The 23988-nt window shown below is 35.8% G+C and overlaps 2 protein-coding genes across 8 annotated transcripts; both read left to right on the top strand.

The window, feature by feature from the left end:
• Positions 1 to 12506: 12506 nt before the first annotated feature.
• On the top strand, positions 12507 to 17891 carry LOC141825940 (uncharacterized). 3 transcript variants are annotated; one of them, XM_074713201.1, is made up of 7 exons: positions 12507 to 12586; positions 13412 to 13747; positions 13846 to 13917; positions 14003 to 14125; positions 15063 to 15098; positions 15184 to 17005; positions 17571 to 17891. In XM_074713201.1, exons 2-6 carry the CDS (start codon positions 13428 to 13430, stop codon positions 16985 to 16987), a joined length of 2355 nt encoding a protein of 784 aa, XP_074569302.1. In that variant the 5' UTR covers positions 12507 to 12586; positions 13412 to 13427; the 3' UTR covers positions 16988 to 17005; positions 17571 to 17891. The 3 variants fall into 3 exon arrangements, with proteins under 3 accessions (XP_074569302.1, XP_074569300.1, XP_074569301.1); XM_074713199.1 differs by having other exon boundaries at positions 15000 to 15098; XM_074713200.1 differs by lacking the exon at positions 12507 to 12586 and adding an exon at positions 13028 to 13122 and having other exon boundaries at positions 15000 to 15098.
• A 479-nt stretch (positions 17892 to 18370) lies between these two features.
• On the top strand, positions 18371 to 23563 carry LOC141827304 (aromatic aminotransferase ISS1-like). Of its 5 annotated transcripts, none has more exons than XM_074714522.1 (11): positions 18371 to 18528; positions 18655 to 18703; positions 18790 to 18889; positions 19198 to 19245; positions 19946 to 20074; positions 20751 to 20810; positions 21654 to 21810; positions 22337 to 22440; positions 22505 to 22563; positions 22709 to 22817; positions 22976 to 23563. In XM_074714522.1, exons 3-11 carry the CDS (start codon positions 18827 to 18829, stop codon positions 23426 to 23428), a joined length of 1182 nt encoding a protein of 393 aa, XP_074570623.1. In that variant the 5' UTR covers positions 18371 to 18528; positions 18655 to 18703; positions 18790 to 18826; the 3' UTR covers positions 23429 to 23563. The 5 variants fall into 5 exon arrangements, with proteins under 5 accessions (XP_074570623.1, XP_074570620.1, XP_074570621.1 ...); XM_074714519.1 differs by having other exon boundaries at positions 18622 to 18703; XM_074714520.1 differs by lacking the exon at positions 18655 to 18703.
• Positions 23564 to 23988: the final 425 nt, after the last annotated feature.

Here is a 23988-nt window from a genome sequence, read left to right as displayed (position 1 = left end):
GAGTTGGGACACGGCAGGGCAGAGCAGGGAAGGAGAGGACAGGCAGGGCTTCAGATTTTGAATGGGTCGTCGTTAACTTAAGCGAAATTAAAGCATTTTAAAGTTTCTTATAAATTATTTATAAATATTAATTGATTATCTTATATCTCAAACTTTTTGATATATCAATTCTAGATAATCTAATGGATATAGTTTATAAGAATCGGTCTCTCTAATCTTTACAATTCCTCTCGAGATAAGGCTTTTTTTAACTTTGAGTTTTTACTAATGTATTTATCTAATTAAAGAGTATTTCTATCACATAGATAATTAGTATTTTTAAATATATAGATATATATAAAGGATAAGTATTCCATTAAATTTAAATCAAATTAAATCGAATTAATTAAAATCGAATCGAATCAAATTTTTTTGAACTATCGAATTTATCAAATTTTTAAATAAAAATTGAACAAATCAAAATGATAAAATATTAATTAATTTTGTTTTCGAGAAATAATTAATTTTTTTTAAATATTATAGGAAATTTAATGATTAATTAAGATTTATAAATTTACTATATATTTAAAAATTTAAAAATTATTTTTTATTATAATTAATTTGATTTAATTAAATAAAAAAATTTAAAATCGAAATTGATTTAAATTAATTAATTAATTTTTAAAAAATAAATTTTTAGAATTGCTGAACATGAATTTTTAATATATATATATATATATATATATATATATATATATATATTAATTAGAATGTAATGGAAAGTTAGTTTCCGGACAGTTTGAACCCTTCGAATTTAAGGTTGGAAATATTAAATCTACTCAATCTATTTAGTTTCCGGACAATTCAGATTAATCAAATTTTTAATTTTATAATTGAGATCAAATCGAATAAATCAAAATAATTAAGATTTTTTTAAAAATAATAAATTTACAAATTAACCCAATTGAATTTTAAAAATAAATCCATTCAATTAATTATTTTAATTTAATTGAAATTTTACTCATCCTACTCCAAGGTACTCGTATTAATTAAGAAAAAGGAGGATGAGAGAATTATAAGGTAATATTAACTATGAGTACAAGCATTATAGCCAAGTTTAATTATATCATCTTTAAAGATGGCTAAAAAAAAGATGATGCCAAGAACTGCAACAAAATTTTTAGATCATACAAGGATTGTTGGCTGCAAATTCACATGTAATTTCTCGTCTTTAGATCAATACAAGGTAAAATTTGACACTAAAGAAGACTTATTAGAGGAGGTGACGCCGAACAAAATAGTGATTATTCCGAAGATGGAAGATTGGAAAAGAATTGAGAAGGGATATAGATCGAATAAAGGTCTCTGAAAAAGCTTCGAAACACATTCGACCATGCTGCCTCATTCTAATTCTCGAGTCAAAAGTTATGATCTATTAAAATTTGACTCATCATGTGTTACCCTTGCATTAGGAGGACTCAATGATATTGATGTTGTTAATTTGTTTATATTAGTTTTAGCAACTAGCCTAGCAGTCCTTCTTAGATGCTTCTATAGTGACTTGAGTTAATATATGTGAATGAATCTTCCCTTACCTAGTTATGTCGATGGATTCTTAAAGAGCTAGGGATGGATTATTCACATACACTCATTCTTGTCTTTGGTTTTCTCCTCCAATCGAATTATATTAGACATGAGATTATTCTATATCTCTGATCTAGGAGGCAAGCGATTCCTTTCTTTATAAGAAGAATACTTTTTTACAATAATTCGATCTCAAATAGATTCAAGTTCAATATATATATATATATATATATATATATATCCATTTAAGAATACATAAAATAATTGTTATTAAGGCATTATTACTATGCTAAAGTTATTCAAGTAAGAACCTTGTTTTATAGTTAATGTTGAAGTATTAAAGTATTGATTTTCATGTTCATTAATAAAATATATATATAGTACTGTTAATTAATTGGCATATTGATTCTGTTTTGTAAAAGGTTATTTTTGATATACTTCAACTCATCATTTCTTTGAAATCACATGATAATAAACCACCAAGACTCCTCTTCTATTCGATCTCAAAATCATATGTTTGAAATTTAAAATAATATATATATTAAATATATATTTTTAAAAAATATATATTTATGCATTTTAGCAAGGGGTATATATAGCCCATTATTAAATAGGTGTTAACAGCAAAATAATGCATTCACATTAAGGTGATAGTAACAATAACACCAAATGCACATCACTCACATTATATACACATCCCAACAATATTTGCAAGAATAATCAAAGTGTAATTTGTAAATAAATATTTTAATTTCATGTTAGTTCAAAATTATTGATGCCGGATAGAATAATATCTGGAGGCTTGGTTGCACAACATAATTATAAAGAAAACATCAAAATTTGTCAAATAAAAAGCAAGAGTTAGGTTTAACCAAATAGGTTGATTCAAAATAAAAGTTAATAATCATCCCTACCAACAACTAATCAAAGATTTAAATAGTTTCAAAATCTTATGAAATAAAAGACAAAAATAATCTTAATTATTCAGAGCCTCCTAAAAGACTTTTAAATGATACTTTTTAGACCTAAGATTGAGTTATTATGGATTACATTAGATAATCATTTGTAGATCTTTGAATGCAAACTTCGATTTAATAGATTATAAATCCTGAGATTCAATCTGAATAGAAAATTATGACCTCCTAAAGTTCGAATCCCCTACTGTTAGAATTAGTCCTTAGTGTCAATTCGGATTGAGTTGGACTCGAGTTGGACTCAAGTCACACAAGCCAAATTCGAATTCATCAAAGATTATCATGTATGAGATGCATGATCATAAAAGGTTGCATGATCTTCTTTAAAAAAAGAGAAAGATTATCATGCATGAGATGCATGATCTTTATTAAATGAAGAGAAAGATCTTCATGCATGAGATGCATGGGAGTTAATAAAATATTAATTCCTTAGATCACTAAAAGACAAAACCCTTCATATCCCATGGTGGGATATAAAAAGGGGTGAGGGACTCTTGATGAAGAGTTGTTGGATGTTTTTGCTCTCCCTCTTCCTCTTCTCTTCCACCTTTGGCCGAATCCTCCTTTGTGGCTAGCACCACAGTTGGGTTCTTCTCCATATCAGTGTTCGTGTGGATATCGTGGAGGCACGAACGCACTGATCGTGCTGAGATCCGTCGACCTTGAAGGCAAAGAGTTGCTGTCGGGATTGCGAAGGGCACGCATCGAAGGTAACCTCGATTCTAGTAGGTAGAATCGTCAAACGAGTATGTTTTTCGCATGAATCTTCTGGAGGGATCCTGTTTTCCGCTGCGTTATATGCGGTTTAATCGGTTTTTCGCGCATATAGATCCCTACACCTACATCACAAAGTATTCCAGATTCGGGGCACCACCACGATGCCACAACCGTATTGGTAGGCAGTACGGCTTGACTGTGCTAGTTGTTGGACGTCTACGATTGATCGAACACGATCGTATTGGGAATTAAGCATGGTCAAATCGTGTTCGGCTCTATATTTCTCTTTGTCATGTGGCTCCAAGGGATACGATTGTCATGTTTGATACTGAAAATCTTAATTAATTGTTGCTTCATTGCTGTATTAATTATTATCTAGCAAGAAACAAAAGCAAGAAAAAATTGAGGCTCTAACTCGAGTGAAGGCGATGAGATGGTGATGCTATATATGATCGGGTGATGATCATGAGGCATATATATGGAGTAGGATGCATGGTGGATATTTTGAGGTGGTGGTCGTTGAGGCACTCTCGTTGTCACAATTCTCATTGCAAATTGTGGCACATATATAAAGTATTAATTATCTTTGCAAATTATTTGTTGTACCAAGTGTACGTACGTATACGTACCTTGAGCTATACCTTCCTTTCGAGCCAAACCTACACTCATCTCGCTTGACCAAACCAAACCAAATCAAACCAAACACGATCGACAATATTTTGTTTGCCAAAGTACCCAAAAAGTGCTATGGAGGTGGGGGAAAAAAAAGGAGAAAGCGGTTACCATCTCAAAGTGTGTCCACCCAACATGCAATTAAGCCCACAAACAGTAGTGCAAGACATGAACAGCTGCTGCACATGTGCCTGCCCGCCTGCCTACCTTCTTCCTTTTCTGCTTAACGACGACAGTGATAGGTGATTCACTGAAAGATATCTGATCGATCGAGCAAGTAAAGAATGGCCATCAAAACTAAGGGATACGATTCCTTTGCTAGCTTGTTACGCGGCGACGGTGTAATGGTTCCAGTGCCTTTTTCTTCTCTCTCTCTTTTTTGTTTTCTTTTTCTTCTGATGGATTTGATTCATGGAGGTGGTGAAAACTTGAACGGCGTGTGTTGGTCCACCGATCGCTCTCGATCGGAGAATTCCTACTTAATTCTTCTTCTCTTCTTTGCTTTAATTCATGCGCAGGGAATATAATCAAAACGCGTGGCTTGCATATAAATAAATGTTCAGAAGCTGCAGAGTGGAATTAAATATAATTTTGATTTTTGAAGAGGTGGTATAGTAGCTTGGTTTAATTTATGCATGGACGTGGATTAAATATCACTAACTAATTTGTATGAAGAATTTTGGATATTCCATTGCATATTTGCATGTTCCTTTCTTTTTTCCCAGGCATCGCATCTTAATCATTAATCAAGAACCATTGATATATCGAATTAAATGCTTCTTACGTACGCTAGCTAAGAATATATGATGTCCTTTGAATGCTTATATATCGATAAGTTCAAACGTGACTTTAGAATTAGGTAGGGAGGGGAATCCATCCATTCTCGCATTACTCCAATCATTAATTCTTTCGACTAATTCTTAAAGTAAGGTCTTCTTAATGATATGACGGGTCTTTGTTGGTCTGACAAGGAAAAAAAGGTCAATAATTGATCCGACCTGGTATGTCAATAGTCAATGGTCAAACTGTGCTTTGACTGACCCAGTAACGCCTCGGACGACCCAATTATAGTAACATTCGGCCTGGACATTCTCATTCGATCTAACCCATCAGTTAGTTCAGCCATACAGCTCGATCACATGCTCTCACAGCTTGGCCACTCAGTTATGTATCTCACAGCTCGGTCACATGCTCTCACAGTTCGACCGCTCATGTTATTCATCTCACAGCTCGGCCATATGCTCTCATAACTTGACCATTCAATTATGCATCTCACAGTTCGGCCACATACTCTCACAACTCGAGCGCTCAGTTATGCATCTCACAGCTCGGCCGCTCAGTTATGCATCTCACAACTCGACCACATGTTCCGACAGCTCGGCCGCTCAGTTATACAACTCGGCTACTCGTTTCTAGACAGTCCGACCCATCTACTCGGCTTGGGTTCGGTTTATCTCTTTCGGCCATCTTTGGTACTAGAAGGCAATTAAGCGTGTGAACTCTGTCAAAAGGATAAGGACAGCTACTAGATTTTCAAACTTGGTTTCCTATATCCCCGCGCACTTGAACCTACAGTTGTCAGATGAGAATAATCAGTTTTGCAAAGCTGTTGAGTGGTTAGAGACCGTTATATATGGTGTCCTTAATGGCACATCATCAACTCATGTGACAGCGGATCACATAATTTGTTTCCTAAAACGTTGCATAATCTGCTCTTCTGACAGAGGAAACGTTCCCTTCAGTTACTATATAAGCCCTTCGTAGGTACGAAGAACTCTCTCTCAAATTCTCTATATTTTTCATATTGCTTCTTCTTTCCTCTTTAGTGCGCTCTTTGCTGACTTAAATGTCGGAGTGACCTGTTGGAAATCCTCGGTGCCTTGCTGACCCCTTCGCTTAGCTCCTTCTTTTCAGGTTCTTTCATCGGCGGGACCAGCAAAGGTTGAGGTGGCATATCCTTGACTGATGACTTGATCAACTATGGCATCCAGCCGAAACACATAAGGAGGTCTATTTGGAGTTGCTACCTTTAAAATTCTTGAATTTCAGTTTCTCCAATTTACTAATAACACCTTACTTTTCTCTTAACCTTCATTTTTTTTCTAATAATCCATCTCCGTTGGTATATATAGGAGGGGAAAAAATTAAGGGAAGAGCAGGAAGCGAGAGGAATGAATTAATTATAAAAATATAAAAAATTAAGAAAAAAAGAAAGAAAGAAAAATTTACATTTGATTCTATGGTTTAAACTAATCAAACTTAGAGCATAATTCATATGCACCTAAACAATCTTACAATAGTTTTACTTGCTTTTAGTTTTTATTAATGATGCAAATTGTGATATTGTAACTAAGAGAACACGTTTTTATATCATCAATGGTGGACTCCGCATTGACCACTAAGACTCGGGCCGACACCAACGAGATCTAAATGAAAAAGGTCAACGTTTTGCTTTGGACTTTCAACTCCCTGCCGCGCGTTATGATCACTTATTAGTCCTTTTGATTATAGCGGTTGACGTGCGTCAATAAAACGCAGATAGGCAGTCAAATATGTCAGACAGTTACATCAGCCCACACCTGCCCACTCACATGATTCCTTAGAATTATTTAGTAACACATTTAATTTATCCTGACTAAAATAATCTACACTTTATCTTTTTTTTCTCGATAAAAATCAAAAGATATCTCTCTTTTTTTTAAAGATTATATTAACGTATAACAATTAATAAATACTCTATAATAACTATTTAAATAATAGTCTTTAATAACTAGAATTCATAAATATAAAATAATGATTGGATTTCGATAGACCAAATAGTTCATAATCGGTCCAACCGATCGATCCAACTACTTGAACAAGATTCCAATCTTTTTTTTTCATCAAAAAGAATACAAGAAGTCCTCATCCATCTATGAACTTCATGATTAACTCTTAATCTCCTTTACTAATGATAAGAAAGACACAACTGGAAATTTCAAAGGCAATCTCTTTTTTTTTCTTTAAAAAGATACATAGCATACTTCAGCAGAGTATATGCCAGGAATATCCCACACCATTGGACGAAGTTTCACTTTTTTTTTATCTGATCTGAGAGCTGTCATCATAAGCTAATTGACTTGTCTTTTGCCATCTTCCTCTCCTTTGCCTCTGAGCATGACAAGCCAGCTTTCTATGAGGCTGCAAAGGGATAATAAAGCAAGATTGGATTTTTCAAACCCTAAATTTGAGCTTCTCTTTGCCTTTTCTTGAGTGGCTAAACCACTACCTGGAGAGAAAGTGGTTAGCCCTATCACTAGATGAAAGATTGGTGTGGACCCACTGTGAGGGATATACTCTAAACCACCCTTTTGGGCCTCACACGGGGAAACCATGCTAGTTACTAGTTTACGATATTCACATTCGAGGTGATGTGTGTATCTTTCTTTCATAGTGTCATTTTGTCGAACATCATATCGAGTAGCTTTCGGTCGCATTTGATCAAGTGTGGGAGTACCCATCACCGGGTGAATGCTAGGAGTCAATAATTGTATGTCTACTCGAACCCATTGCACCAATGCAAGCACAACCAATTGAATAAACTATAGGTTCATGAACTTCCTAAATGAATGCATTTGCATCCCTAAAAAGATAAGGTGGACTTTGGCAAATGGAAGCTACATTGCTCTGAGAGGCCAAAAGAAACAAGCTCAGTGCTGCACGGAGGGACAAGAAGAAGTGGAAGGGGTGCCTTAATTCAATGCATCATCTCACCACTCTGTGAACTTATTCCTCCACCGGGGAGCTTTCTGGTCCTCACAAGTCCCATGAGATGAGAGTGAGGAGGCTAATCCTTTGTGGATCACTTTTAGTGGGAAAACAATGAACTTCCAACTCGATCTTACCCTACAGAAATGGCTAGGAAAAGGCCCTAGTGTTGGGATAGCACTAGCCAAAAGCTCACTAACTCATATCTAATGGTGAGCCCTTGTGCTGGGTTATCATTTAGCTGAAGAATGATTACTGAACCACTTATAATCAACAACTGAACCTTCAAGTTCAACCTGAAAAACTGGTCCAGTGAAATGTGGTTTATTGACTGAACTGAAAGAATACAAACATGAGCAATGGCACACTTGGGGAGCATAGGTTGGCACAGGAGACTGGAACAGTAGGTCCTCAGGTTTTTGGAAGGGCAGTGAGTTGGAGTGCAAATAGAATGGTGGCACTCGACTTGGGGAGATAGATCTCTACTCTGGGAGAATAAGTATAGACATCAGCAATAATTTGACAAACTTAGGTCAGAAGATCCATACCTGATATCATTGGGTTGAAGACTCATTTGTGCATGTCAAAGAATGAACAAACTCCACTGCAGGGAGAATGGGTTCAATGGTGACTGCAACTTCGATCGAATGTGGAATGATCAGAATTGAGTGACAGCTGTTGCGGTGTTGACTTCATGTAAAGCAAGTCATGTAAAGGTGATTCGTGCACCACTTGCCAGTGTCGATCCCAACTCCAGAGAAAAGCCTTTTGGCCATTATTAATTTCAAGGAAATAGCTATCTGCAATGTAGTACAGGAAATATTTAGTCTAATAGGAAGAATTTTGATTTTTTTGGATGATAAATCATGGTCTACTTTTTGTTTCTACCAGAAATATGCAAGAGAATACACTCCAAATTTGTGAGCTGTGATAAAAGCAATTGATCTTGAGAAGGCTTTTAAGAGAGTATCACCATAATTGGACATAAACTAAGCATAAACCATATTCTATATACGATCAAATAATGAATGAACAAGTGCTATCTCGGTTCAATTTGAGCTTAATACATGAAAAAGAATATCATGTTCTGTAAATAAGAGGACAAATGTGCGTGAAGGGTAACATCAGTCTAAAAGCCCTACTACAAGTTGTCGCCTCGACCATGTTCTCACACCCACAGAGAAACTGTAGGTTATATCACAATCAAGAACACCTTTTAAAGAAGAGAAGCTTTATTTCCAAATACGAGCTATGTGTAAGTTATTGGGCTGTATTTTAATTCTACACTTGGACCTCAATAGGTCTAATGAGGACACAATGTAAGCAATGTCGAGAGCTTTTATTAACATCTAGAATAGTGTTGGGCAGTATTGTAACATCAATTTACCGCAATCTTTGTGGTTCTTTCGAAATCTAGTGCGATCTTTAAAATTGATCAAATATAGCACATCAGAATATGGATACCATACTAAAATATAACATTCATCAAGTATGCATCTGATTGTCATTAAGATCATGACATGAAATTCATTTGACACTAATCAATTCAGCAAGTTGTGCACTAGATATTCTACATGGCATCTGTCCAGTTTGTGTCACTTCATAAGATTTATCATATCTAGTACAATCAATATATGTTTTATTAGATATAGTATAACCAATATAAGTTTTATAAAATCTGGTTCTACCAATATAAATTTTATCAAATCTAACATATACATAAGGTTATGTGAGGTGAGAGATGTGAACGGGAAAGAAAGACAGCTTTCTAGCATTTTCTACAGTATGTGAGATTTTGACATGCCTACATTTTTGATCTAATGATGCCTCCATTATAATCTATGAGAATGACAATCCAATGAATTCTATTCTTTCTTTCTTGGGGCCGCTAAGGTGGCGGATTCCACCTTTGGCAGAAGAAGAGAATGGCAATCCAATGAGCATTTGCAATTCCTTGCTTTTGATATTTTGCAAGACCTGTTGTATGTCAATAGTAAGCTTTCTTCTTTTCCATGAAATGGTAGTGATTAGCATTAAAAAAAAAAAACTAAGAAACGATACATATGAATTATGTTTACTTAACTGATACACGAAAATATACCATAAGAGTATTTTTAATCAAATCTAATAATTTCTATCATTTAATACGTAAATATAGTAGTTCTGTTTTTTGTTTCCTTTTTTTTAGTTTAATATGCAAAAGATAAATATGTTAACTTTTACAAGCAGATTAGGAAGATAAGATCATGTGTTTTGGCTCAATGAAAATAAGAGGCATCTAATTCGAAAATCTTTAGAATAGTAGGTTTGATTTAAATATTTCCCAATATTAAGTGCTCAATTTGGATAATTGCTTCTCCAAGAATCCACTATCCACCTCTCACCTCTTCTCTTTCTGTAGGGAAAATGGAGATTTGGGTCCTTATGATTGTGTTTTTTCTTCAATCATTGTATTAGTTAACAACATGAATATTTGAGAAAGGAGGAAAACCACAATTGTATTAGAAAAGTATTGCTTCTTCACAAAGATTCGATAAGCATGCCACAACTGGAACAATTCAGTGAAGAATTCTTGAATAAAGATCATCAAATTTCAGGTTACCAAGCAAGAACAGAAAATGTTCAAGACCAACGATATATAAGCTTTGAAGTTAACTTTCCTAGATAGTTTGCGGATAAATACTAGCAACATATTGATGCACAAAGAAGTGAGATGAGCTAAAATTTAAAGAATTAACTCACAAGTAAGCCACAGCCTACCAGATCCAAATATGCTATGCTGTTAGTACAAATTCATCTCTGAAGTTAGAATACGAGCCAAAGTCCTTTTCAATCTGCTAATTTTTGGAGAAAATACTAAACACCTACTTACCTTGGTAAAATTTTGAAACCGATGTAAATGTTTCTTCTGTGGGTGCAATCAATATCAAGTTTTCAAAAGTGCCTTGCCATGTAAGCTAATGGGAAAAAAGAACTACAATTGCATTTGGAGCAGTTTCTTTTCATCAAATAAATGGAGCATTCTAGTTTGAACATAATTTTCTCAATTAAAACTTCTTAGGTCCAAACAAAAAAACTCTCTTTCTGCAACTTATCACTGAGATGTTGAATGAAGCCTAAAATTAAATACTCCAATCTTTAGCTATGTACTTGAGAAAGACTAAGGTCTTTGATTCCATGACCTCATGAAAAATGTTTTGATTCTCAAGTGGAACTCGAAGTGTTTCCCTATTGATTAGTGAACATGTAACTAATTTTGTTTCATGAAAGTATTTTTAGTCTAGGGAACTGTCAATTAGTCAAGCTCCAGTGTATCCTGTAAATTTAATAGGCTAAAGGATCGATGAAGTTGAAATTTTAGTTCTAAGATGATTAGCTAAGCTTGGTATCAAGAACACAACAATCACTTGGTCTCAAAACAAATGCCAAAAAAAGCATGCTATCACCAAACTACAGACTAACCTTAATTTTATCAAACTATATAAAGGGTTTCTTTTTAAAATGACAATCAACCACCACCCAAAACCTGAACAGATATGTCCAGAATGACTGTTTTCTAGATATCATTCAGTACTCATCTACATTTGTATGGAAAAATAGAGCAAGAGTGAAGTGACAAAGGAAGACAACCAATGAAATTGGAAGGCTATTAAATGCCTAAACCACCGTAGCCTTAACAAGAGTAAAATTACTTCCTTTTACTCATTTGCCAATAATTTTTGCACCAACTGAAACGTAAGAGCTATGATTAAAAGAACATAGGATGCAGACTAAAATGCACACAATCTGAAAATACATAGGATCATTGAAACAAGTCTAAGACCAAGAAACAAAAATACATCATAACATCTTCCTTTTACTCTTCATTATCAATTGCTGAATCAGCCCAAGAAACAAAAATACATGATAATCATCTTCTACTAACAAAAAAATAGTGCTATTGCCTAATTCATCTATCCGAGTATCTAATGAAAGCCACAGGATCAACTTGCACGAATGTTTTAGTTCGGCTCTATTCTTCCAAATTAAGCACGCATCGGAATTTCAAATTCAGTTTAAAAAGAAGAGATTTTGACAGCACAGCAGGGTCATAAAGAAGCATTCTACATTGCTTTAGCTTACCTGCTTTCACTACGCAAGGAAGAAAACACGATGAGATTGAACTGGAGTTAGACACTGACACGAGAGAGAGGGGCAGACCTGCTAACGATGGAGTGGATTTTAGCATCCTGGCGGGAAGAGCAGGAAAAGGGCTTGCGAGGGAGGAGGCGGAACCGCGAGAGAGCGCGCCATGGCTGAGACGGTTCTGCAGAAGAAAAGCCATTTTTTACCTTTCTCCCCATCATTTTTATCGGATTAGAATTTTATTGTTTATTAAATTTTATATTTTTTTCGTCTGAAAATGATAAAAAGTTAAAAAGACTTAATATCTTAATATGAATAACCTGAATGGTTTTTTTTCAAATATGACGCCTTTTTCATATTTCCTTTATCAGACAGGTACATGAACTTTTAGATATTAATTAAATTAAATTAATATGAGTATATTAATAATTATTCCTCAGTTAATATCTCTCACTGTAATTTATGGAAAATAAAAAGTTTAATTTTAATGCACCTGCTATCGACCATCCTCATCAGAATTTATTTATATTAAAAGGAAAAAAAGGGTCCAAATTGAGAAATTGTAATTTAATTAAGAGGGCTAGTCAAATTGCCTTTTCACCCTGTTCTTGATAAGTATTTACACATTTACCCATTAAGAGGTGATAAATGCAAAAGAAATAAATATAACCCCCCGATGATGATCTTTGCCCTAAGGCCCCTTTCTTTCGTACATCTTCCAAATCCCCCCACCCAAGCTGCCGCGGCCGCCGCCGCTGCTTCTCCGGCCGGATTCCCTCCGCGTCCAGGTTTTTTTTTTTCTGTCTCTGTTTCTCTTCGTGTAATCGATTTGGTCATAAAGGAACTGGTTGTGCCTTCTCCTTTGATTGCCATCTCCTTGCCGTTTGTCACGAAATCGATGAATCTAGTGTTCTGCGGAAAACTTGATTTCTAACTTTTTCTATTTTTCTGATTGCGAAGATCTCTATTGGGCTTGACTTACTTTGAAGGACGATTTCACAAAAATGATTTGTGACGGGAGTTATCAGATAATAAAATATTGTGAACCATAGTGAAAGCTTATCTTTTTATTATTGCCTTTGAAATTTGTTTGCCTATGCTTTTGATTCTTGATCCCTCTATTTTTCCTCTTTGTGAAGTGTGAATGGAGTTGGTCTTAGCTTTGAAAGAAATTTGTCCTATTTTTCTATCATTGAAAAAAACTTAAAAAATCAAAAAGGAAGTTTTTACAAAGCTCGTTTGCACAGTGACAAAATCTAGCTTTACGGAATGCCATCTCCTGCAGCATAACCTGCTAAATTGAGTGGCATAATTATTTATTTGGGTATGGTGATTCTACTTTCACTGCTCAAGTATTGTTGTGATCTGTTAGAATTTCATTTGAAGATCCTTAATTTGCCTACATTGGTCTTAAGTCATAGGTTCTAGGTTAGTATGTTGTAACTGATCTATTTTTGCTGCTAAAATACTCCATGCTATTGCTAATCATGGTCAATCTCACATGGGAACTTTGGATTTTAAGTATGTGTCGGTTTCTACTGCAATGGTTATATTATTAGTATATTGTTTATTGCTTTTAGTCTAACTGATGTTTGATGTGTGTTAATATGCAGGTAGATAGAGAACAGCATGGATGAACAGCGAAGAATAGTCGCTATTTGCCAATATGGTGGTGAATTTGTCAATAACGGTGATGGGTCTATGACATATTCTGGTGGAGAAGCTCATGCACTTGAAGTAGCTCATGGCATGAGCTTTGATTCTTTTAAGTTTGAACTTAGTAGTGTGTTCAATGTTGATATAAGTGGTATGTCCATCAAATATTTTCTCCCGGGCAACAATAAAACACTCATCACAGTGTCTAGTGACAAGGATTTAGCCCGGATGATTGATTTTACTTCTAATGTTTTGACTGCCGAGGTTTACATCATAAATAAGGTTGAGAACAGGTATGTGCCTTACAATGTTGATGTGGAGAATACCATGTTGCCTAATTGGTCTGCACTTCAAACATAATTTAAACTCACAAGAGAATGTGTTCATGTAGGATAGCTGTAGCTGATTCTGGAACCTCAAACATTGGCGCAGCTGCAAATGCTCAAGATGGGAAACGAAAAAGGTTAAATAATGCTAATGTGTACTTTCTCATAGATTGTTTAGTTTAAATATATAGTGAATAACATCAAAGACTTTTGCTTCTTCAGGACAATTAAAACCCGTGTGAATGTTGTTCAACCCAATATTCCAAATTCTATATCTGGTGTGGCTGGAAATATTGCCAACAATCTCCAAAAGCAGCCAATCATGACTGAAAATGATGACCACAGGTAAACTTATCTTTACAATTTTTAGAAGTTTGGCTATTTGACGTTATGGAACTTTTTTTGCATATCCTCTCCTTTAATGCTTGCGATTTAATATCAAGATTAATTATAGTTTACTATCTCGTGGTTATATGCATTTTAATCATTTTGCCACCTCGTCATCATCAAACCGTGTATCAGAGTCTCCCAATTACCTACCATTTGAGGTTGGCTGCATAAATCAATCCTTCTATTTAGTTCTTTGCAAAACTATATCACTAATAAATATCAAATTAATTAAATCATTTTTTGATCATTTTACTCGCCTATGGTTGATAATGTTATCACCTTACATTCACTGCAACCTACCTTCACTTCTATAACTGATGTCTTTGAAAATAAAAGTAGTTCAATATGGAAGCACCAGAAGGGACATGATAAAACATGGTAAAACTATCATAAGATCTATTTGTTTAATTCTGGAAGTTGACGCATGTATAACTGTGTTCTTTTTAACAAGGTGATTAATTGTTGACTGAAATTGAGCCTTCTTATGTGAGAGTAAATTCTGTTTAGCATATGTAAGTGTGCATATTAAGTTGGAAAGATAATGAATGGCCTCATATGTTTCATTTAAAGCATCTATATCTACAATCCATGACCGGTTATTTCATTGATTATCTCCTAGAAAATATTCTCTACAGATCCATTTGTTGAGTTCCATCTTTAACTTCACCTACTTGTTAAAAGTGCCCAACAGGACATTGCTTTGTAAGTTTTACCCATTACATAACTTCATTTTGTATCTTAACGATCTTCCTTGCAATTGATATGATGCAAATGTAAGTTCTTATGATATACTCAATTACTATTATTTTTATTGGTCACAATTGTCTAGGATAAATGCTGACGGTTTTCTTATTCCAATTGTTTCGCCGACGGCTACTATGGATAATTCCAGGCAAAGGATCATGAATTGTGACATTGTTGATGAAAGGTACTTGCCCTGAGTGGATATATGAAATACATGAAATGAATGATAGCTAAAATCATAGCTAGTTCTGATGAGCTGTGATTTGTAGGGCAACTGGCAACATATTGATTGATCCAAGTACACCTCTTTTTACATCTCTAGTTGCTACTGAAGATGTCAGACCTATTAATTCAGGCTCCCACTGGGACACCATCATAAGCGGAGTGGGACAGGAATTTGATAATGCCAAAGACTTTCGATCTCAATTGTGTAATTACGCTATTGGTAAAGGTTTTGCATATAAATTTGTTAAGAATGAATCCAGTAGAGTAACTGTAAAATGTGCTGAAGAAACTTGTCCATGGCGTATTCATGCTTCGGAAACATCAAGTAAGTTGAAGTTCATCATCAAAAAAATGACTGATGTTCATACCTGTGATGGAGGAAATGGTCAGAGAAAGGCAACACGGCAGTGGCTCACCAAAATTATCAAGGAAAGGTTACATTGCAGCCCGCAGTCAAAACCCAAAGACCTTGTAAGAGAGATATATGAAGATTTTGGTGTGAATTTAACCTACTCTCAGGTTTGGCGAGGAAGAGAAGTAGCGCAGAAGGAGCTTTATGATTCTATGAAAGAGACGTACAGCCAACTGCCTTGGTTTGCTGAAAGAATATTGGAAACCAACCCAGGCAGTGTTGCATTGCTATCTACTTCACTTGATTCAAAGTTCCGTCGGTTTTTTGTGTCATTTCATGCCTCCCTTCATGGCTTTGAGCATGGTTGTCGGCCTCTCCTTTTTCTTGATAGGATTCCTTTGAAAGCAACCAATCAACACAAGTTATTGGTTGCTGCGTCAGTTGATGGAAATGATGCAGTCTTTCCTGTTGCCTTTGCAGTAGTAGAGGATGAGCACTATGATAGTTGGTCTTGGTTTCTAGTACAGTTGAAATATGCCATAACTACCTCTCGAACAATTACCTTTGTGTCAAACAGGCAGAAGGGTTTGGATGAGGCCATACCCCGAGTATTTGAGGATAATAGCCATCACAGTTATTGCTTGCATCACCTTTTAGAGGAATTTAAAAATGAACTGAGGAAGAGTCCATGGTCTTCACAAGTGAAAGATGCAATGATTGGAGATTTTACCCGTGCTGCGCAAGCCTGCAGTATCGAGGATTTTAATGCTTCTATCGAGAGCATAAGAAATGTTTCACCAGAAGCTGCTGAGTGGATTCTGGCTAGTAAACCAGAAAATTGGTCTGATGCCATTTTCAAAGGGTTTAGATATGATCATTTCTCGTCAAACATTGTTGATTCATTTATCAATTGGGTACCTGCAAAAAGAGAATTGTCAGTAGTTCATATGTTTGATGCAATAATAGGCAAGTTAGGAGAGATTATTGAAGAAAGGCGTGCAGCATACAATACATGGGCAGGCCCCTTAACACCAGTTATGGAGCAAAAATTGCAAAAGGAGATGGTGAAGGCTCGAAAGCTAAATGTATTATGCTCTTCCGACACTGTGTTTGAGGTTCGTGGCAATGCTATATTTGTTGTCAACATTGGAAGTTGGGAATGCACTTGCAAGAGGTGGCAGATTTCTGGTCTTCCTTGTCTGCATGCCATCGCAGCCTTTAATCGGGTTGAAAAAAATGTTTACGACTATTGTTTAAGATATTTCAGAATCGAATGCTACCAGTTGGCTTATTCAGAATCTATCCATGCGATACCAAATATTGAAAGCATAGATTTCTTTTCTGGTGCAAGTTCATACCCTCCCCCTACTCGTCGTCCACCAGGAAGGCCAAGGAGAAAGCGATTTAATCCCAACAAGATTACCACTGCTCTTCGACTCTGCAGCAGGTGCAAAATAGCAGGTCACAACAAGGCAACTTGTGAAGCCTTTCTCTAGTCTTCATGGAGACATCAGGTACAGTATAGCCTTTCTCTAGTCACAATAAGGCGAAGTGTGTACCTTTTTTGTTTCCAAAAATAATGAACATAGTTCTCGCATGATATCTACTAACTTATTAGGCCTCCGAATAGCTCCCACATTTTTCTTAAGGTCTTAGATTCCTTTTTGGTTGCCACTAATCTGCAGTATGGCTTCAATGTAGTAGAAACCTAAAATTTAATCTTTCAGTTGCTCAATGAAGAACTTGCTAAACCAATGTAGATGATCAACTTGGGGACGATAACCTCAAGATATTCTCTAATTGACATCGACGAGAACAACAACCAATCTGCAGTACATAATGTTGAAAGGGAAAGGGATTAGTGTGATATACATAAGTTATACATTTTGCTATTTTCTGGTTTGCCATGATGTAAATTCATCAATATTCCAAAGAGAAGAATAAGTGTGAATCTCTGTCACTTTCGATATGCATAAACTTTAGGGGTTTGCAGTCATCCAAGTTAGTAATTGCATGAGAATTATTAAGAAAGTGAACTTCTTTATGTTGCACAGAGTCTAATGAGCCATTTTCCTGCAGTTTTTATCTGTTCTCAAGCACATCTGCATTCTACCTTCTTCTCAATGCCTCCAGCCGCGATCGGCCTGTGTTCATGCAGTTCACAACTCTGTAAGACTTTGTTTAGGTTTCTTCATTAGCTGCTTCCAATTTCTCAAGCTCTGATCAGCGCGAACAGCGTTGTGTTGATACATGTATCATGCTGTTTCATTTTTGCACGCATTATTAATATTAATATTAATATTATTATTTTGTGTGTGTTGTATGATCGATGTCATGTATCAAGGGACAATGGTTTTGGTTGCTGCCTTAGTATGATCAATGGATGTTTATGTAGTTGTATCTTTTGCTCGACAACTTTGGTACACTCATTGCCTGTATATTACTTTGAAGTTCTCAATTAGCTTAGCAATGATCCTAAGTGTGCCATTGACCTTTTTAGTGGTAATTTTTATTTATGTTTTTTGTGTGTGGAAAGGATCATATTTGCTGGTGGAATTAGAAAGCCAGACCAATATGAGCAATTGGGTTGAATCAATCAAGCAATGATGGGAAGTCAAAAATGAAGTAATCATGAACTGATTTATATTTTTTGTTTTTGCAATTATGATCAAGCAATCAGATGAAATTATTCATGTCGACTGTTTTACTAAATAATATATATTGATTTTTAAATATGCAGAATTTATAAAGATCGTCTACTTTATGATTTTTAATATTTGTGGTAAAACGTACAATATTATGATTTTTAAGTATTTTAAGAGAGTTTTAAAAGTGAACAAAAATGTTTCACCATCATTATTACTAAAAATAAAGGAAAATCCCAGGAATAGAAACGTGAGCGACGAGGAGATCGGGCGCCGAAACGCCGTGGCTTCTTCGGCCGCAGGCCGCTCCCTCGCTGGCTAGCATCAGTCTCTGATATGCTCGAACAGGACTCCCACTCTCCCCTTCGTTCTCCATCGGATCTCTTCAACTTGTCAGTGTTTGATCCTCCCACGTCTCCACCTTTAGACTCATTCATATCGTCAATTTGGTGAACCAATAAAGATTGGATTTTTATATGCACAAGGGGAGTCGTTGAGATCTCTGATGTCATTGGTAGGGAGGAGGGGCTTGGTGGCCGGAGCTTCCTGCCTAATATCTCTTTTTAAGTTAGTCGCCCTTGGTCTTTCCTAGGGATTAGGCTTCTCTTGCTGTTCTTTTGATTTCACACCTGTGCCCTTCTTGATTATCACAGGCGTTGTAGGTACTACTGCTGCAGTAGAGGACGCGGAATGGGGACAAGGGCTAAGCTTGCGAAGAGAGCTCTCGAGACGGATATGCCTGTCATGGTCCAGGTTAGTTAACTCGCACCCCCTTTTCTTCTTACTGATCGGGTAACGAAGTAAGAGGTCTATTTGGCTCAATCCAGAGGTGTTCTAGATTGTAGAACTCTGATCTTTTCTTCCCATTCTTTTGCAAAGCTGCTGCAAAAAGAAGGAACCTTTGCTATCTCTTATGTATATGTTTGTTTATTTTCATGAACAGTGGGAAAGTAATCTTTGTCTTCTATTGGTATTTGCATTAATTCCGATGGTTGTGGTTCTTTTGGGAGTCCTATATTGCATTTTATAAGTTTCTTAACGGGATTCTTTTCCCCCTTCAGATTCAGGAACTGATGCGTGGAACCAAGGAAGCGATCTCACTAGCTCAGGTTAGACCAGTTGAATCTTTATGGACACTCAGTTTGCGCTGATTGTTTGCTTGATTTCCCTGATGCATTTTTTCCCCATGCGAATGCAACTCGAGAACATGTTTCCCTAAAAATTTGGAAGCTAACCTAGTTTTTATAATTAGTTATTGTAAAACAGAATTTAATTACAATAGTCATTTTTTGAAGTTGCTGCTTGCCATCCATTATCTTCTTAAATTTTAGTTTGATGTTGGCTTACTGTTTTGTAATTGCAAACCCAACCAAACTGAAAAGCTAAAAATTTATTTGTTTATGATTAAATATATTTATCATGGAGATTTATTTTGAATAACTCAAGATATATAATGTTTATGCCAAAAAAACAGTATGATTGCTTGATTCAATATAATCTGTTTTCAATGAAAATTGGTTCATAAGGAGCTGTGATCCAATTCAAAAGTTAAAAGGAAAACTATGATATCTAGTTGAAATTTTGGCTGAACTCGAACTCAATCGAACCAAATCGATAATTTGGGTGGCGATTACTTTGACTTATGCTCTGATTCAGTTCAATTTGGTTCAAATTCTAAATAATCAATATAAAAGTTTGTTTGGTCCAATTAAGTTCGATTTGATTCACTATGAATCAAATGGACAACCTTGTTAATATTTGTCAAAAAATCACTGCTACTTTGCAAATCATTCGCAATTTCTCCTGCAGGGTGTAGTCTATTGGCAACCACCTGAACAAGCTTTAGAAAAAGTCAAAGAACTTGTTTGGGACCCTTCAATTAGTAAATATGGTGCTGATGAAGGTCTTCCAGAATTAAGGCAGGCTCTCATTGAGAAGGTATTTCCTCATATTTACAAGATATAGCTGACAAGATTCATCTCATCTACTTAAGTTCTAAAAATTCAACTTTTTGATTGTGATGCAAGTTCTCTAAATAGATGTAAATATAATTGTCTGTAAAAATAGTTGATAAATTGTTTCTCCTCTCTATAAAAGATGTAATTACTGATAATGTAGTAGAACCTTGAAAATTTCATGGAATTGAAGTTTATAAGAGGTAGAAGGGGCCAGAATTTCATAGATGATTATTTGAAATGGTTTCTTTGAGGTAGACATGAAATCCCAGATGGGAGCAAATTATTGTTGAAGGATCCCTTATATAAATACTCTCTCTAACTTAGTATGTGCAACTTGTGAAATATACTCTTGTTGTGCGTGCTCCAATTTTAGAGCTATTGATGCATTTGGTTTACAGGAAGGTTCTTGGTGCCTGGTTATTGATATAAGAGATTTTCCTTAGTTTGGTTATATGATTTGTTTCTTCAATTGATACTAGGGGTGTCATAATATTTTACAATTTTTTCATTCTATTTTAACCAATGTACTTATTCTTCCAGTATATAGGTACTCTAACTTCACATGTACAACTAGTGAAAACTAAAAAGACTGATAACATATGCATGTTACATTCACTATAGAAAGTAATCCTACTAATATTATGAGTTGGTTGCAGTTGCGAAGGGAGAATAATCTGAAGAAGTCTGCAGTTATGGTCACAGCTGGTGCAAATCAGGTTATTACCTTTCCATCAGTGTTTTCATCTTTTTGAGTTTTCTGTCATCTTTTGTGAGAACACCCAAGAGAAGTTGCTGATCAATTTGTTTCCATTTGCAATTTGATCATCTTGGTTGAATCAGATTAAATTCATATATGAGTGTAAGATACCATAACCTGACAAAATAATACATATGAGAAATGTCTTTTGATTTGAGGGCAATTTGCCTGTCTGAAGTTTCATCCTCAGTAAATCAGATAATGAATTTACATGGTAACTAAGTGGACTCCATTGTCACTAATATGAATTAGTTCAATAAGCAATTTTATATTGTTTGTATATGCTTTACTGCTTTACTACTTTTGGTTAGTATGTTAGAGTGTTTAGGAGGTAAAATTGATTTGGTTTGTTCTTATTGCGTCTTTTTTTCCTCCACACGTGAGGATTTATAAATTCTAAATTGTTCAATTACCTTCATAAAAAAATTGTTTAATTATTTTTATTTATTAGTATATTAGAGCATTTGCAATGTTACCATGTTATAACATTAAAAAAATAAAAAAAAAAGCATGTGGGGTGGGCCAGTCAGAGGCTGGCCCACCTCACTGCACATGAACGCGTTCAAAACATTGAACGTGTTCATGTGCCACATCATTCTTTTCTCTCTCTTGGGGTGTTATTAACACCCATTAATGCAGCGTTGCGGCTGCTGTTAGAGTGCTTAGATGGTAAAATTGATTTGGTTTGTTCATACGACGTCTTGTTTTGTTCCATGTGCTAGGATATATAAATCCTAAATTGTTTGATTACCTTCACAAATAAATTGTTTATTTTTTTATTTACTCTGTGTGTGTTTGGCAGGCGTTTGTAAATGTGGTGCTTACCCTATGTGATCCAGGGGATTCAGTCGTCATGTTTGCACCATATTACTTCAATGCTTACATGTCATTCCAAATGACAGGCATTACCAACATATTGGTTGGGCCTACTGATCCCAAAACACTTCAACCAGACGTAGGTAAGTCTCTTGTTACTTGTTTTTCTAAAGTTAAACGACCATTAGAGGTGTTGTCAGTCATTATATACGTGTAGCGGGTTGAGTCGCACACTGAATGATTTAGGTTTAGGGTTATGTTGAGTTCTGTATATATCATGTAAGACATCTTTGATAATACGTCAATATAATATCTCTGTGATCCCATTTAACATAGTACTGGAACAAGGGCTTTCAAGGTTAGGGTTTCTATAACAATAGTTAATAAGGTCACGAGTCTTTAGGAGGTGTTTCAAACCTTTGGAGTGGATGAAGACATCGAATTAAGCTTGGGTCTGGATTTTATAGTCAGAATTGGAAATTATGATTGAAAGTCTTGCCCTAATGCTCTTTTCTTGCAAGTCTCACTCTTGCCTCAGTTGGTAAGAGTGTTAATCTTCTTATCTTTGTTCTTTTTAACAAACATCTCTTATCTTAGAGGTGTTTATTATTTATCAATTAGCCAGTGAAATGATAATATTTTTTTCCTTGAAATGCATAATTGATGCAGAATGGTTAGAGAAGACTTTATCACAAGATCCAATTCCCAAGCTAGTTACTGTTGTGAATCCAGGAAACCCATCAGGGGCCTACATCCCAGAGCATCTTCTCCTGGTACATTAGATTCATAGTCAATATATGTAATTCTTCTATGTCTAATATATTTATATGTTTTCAGAAACTGTCAGATCTTTGTAAAAGAGCTGGTGCTTGGTTTGTCGTAGATAACACATATGAGTAAGTGTTATGGCTGTATTTTCTTTCATTAACAACGTCATATCATATTATTACTTACAAAACCGATATGACACCACAAATAACTGATCCACAAAAATTCCTTACTTTACATTAAACTCATTACTTTCTTTTTGCTGTCATGCAGATACTTCATGTACGATGGTATGAAGCATTCTTGCATAGAAGATAACCACATTGTCAATCTCTTCTCGTTTTCTAAAGCCTATGGAATGATGGGATGGCGTGTTGGATATGTAAGTCGACCGCTGGTATCGTCCTTAGTTACTGTCAGCTGACATTTTTCTCCATCTTGCTTGCACTGTTTTTACGATCCTTTGGCTCCATTACACCCTTTTTACTTGAGCTAGCTAACTGCTTCCAAACTCTACGGTGCTTGCATACAATCTTACAGATAGCCTACCCAGAAGCTGTGGATGGTTTTGCAGCTCAGCTTCTCAAGGTTCAAGACAACATACCCATCTGTGCTTCCATCATAAGCCAGCATTTGGCTCTCCGGTCCCTCGAAGTTGGTCCGGAATGGGTTCGCGAGAGGGTGCAGAACCTCGCGAGGAGCAGAGATATCCTGGTGAAAGCTTTGGCTCCGCTCGGTGAAGAAAATGTTAGAGGGGGGCAGGGAGCTATCTATCTCTGGGCAAAACTTCCTGAAAAGTTCGCCGACGACTATGAGATCGTCAGATGGCTGGTGAGGAAGCACCATGTGGTCATCATTCCCGGCAGCGCCAGCGGCAGTCCAGGCTATGTCCGCATCTCGTTCGGCGGCCTCAAAGAGGCCGACTGCGAGGTTGCTGCCTGCAGGCTGAAGAAGGGTTTGGAAGAACTGGTGAAGGATGGCATGGTTGGGTAACATACGAATGCACTTCCAGAGCTCCTTTCCCTTCTTGACTGACTACCAGTAAAAAGAACGTCGTCTTCGTATTCTTTTTTCCTTTTTTTTTTTGTTTGAAATATCATAATTATTATAATAAAGGTATTTTTAGATAAAAAATATATTAGAATGTTAAGAGAGTTTTTTTTTATGATAATCTGGAGCGCTTATTTGATTTTCGTTCAAAATTTTTATAATATAATAATAAAATACAGTAAAAAATTTATAAAACTATCGAGCCGTAAAGTTCAAAAATAAAAGTAAGATAAAAATAATAACATAAGCGAAAATGCTATGCTGCGCGTTGGCTTCATACGCGCTCGTGCGCGACAGCGGGATCACCATCCATCACGCGTGATCGTGAAGATCAGGATGGGAATATGTATAGTGCCGTGAGCGCCTGATCCGTCGCTGTTCCCATCGTTGTTGTTTCGTCGTCCGGCCATCGTCGGCCGCTGGATTGAGCCCGATCGACGTGCCACTCGTCGGCGCGTCGATCGGCGTCGGATTCCGATCGGATTGTGGCTAGAATCCGATCG

This window comes from Curcuma longa, chromosome 4, assembly GCF_044706935.1.
Source record: "Curcuma longa cultivar G26 ecotype Majalengka, Jawa Barat chromosome 4, ITB_CL_G26_1.1, whole genome shotgun sequence".
Taxonomy (NCBI): Eukaryota; Viridiplantae; Streptophyta; class Magnoliopsida; order Zingiberales; family Zingiberaceae; genus Curcuma; species Curcuma longa.
The sequence above is the reverse complement of the archived record's forward strand: the minus strand, read 5'-3'. Positions and strand labels throughout refer to the sequence as shown.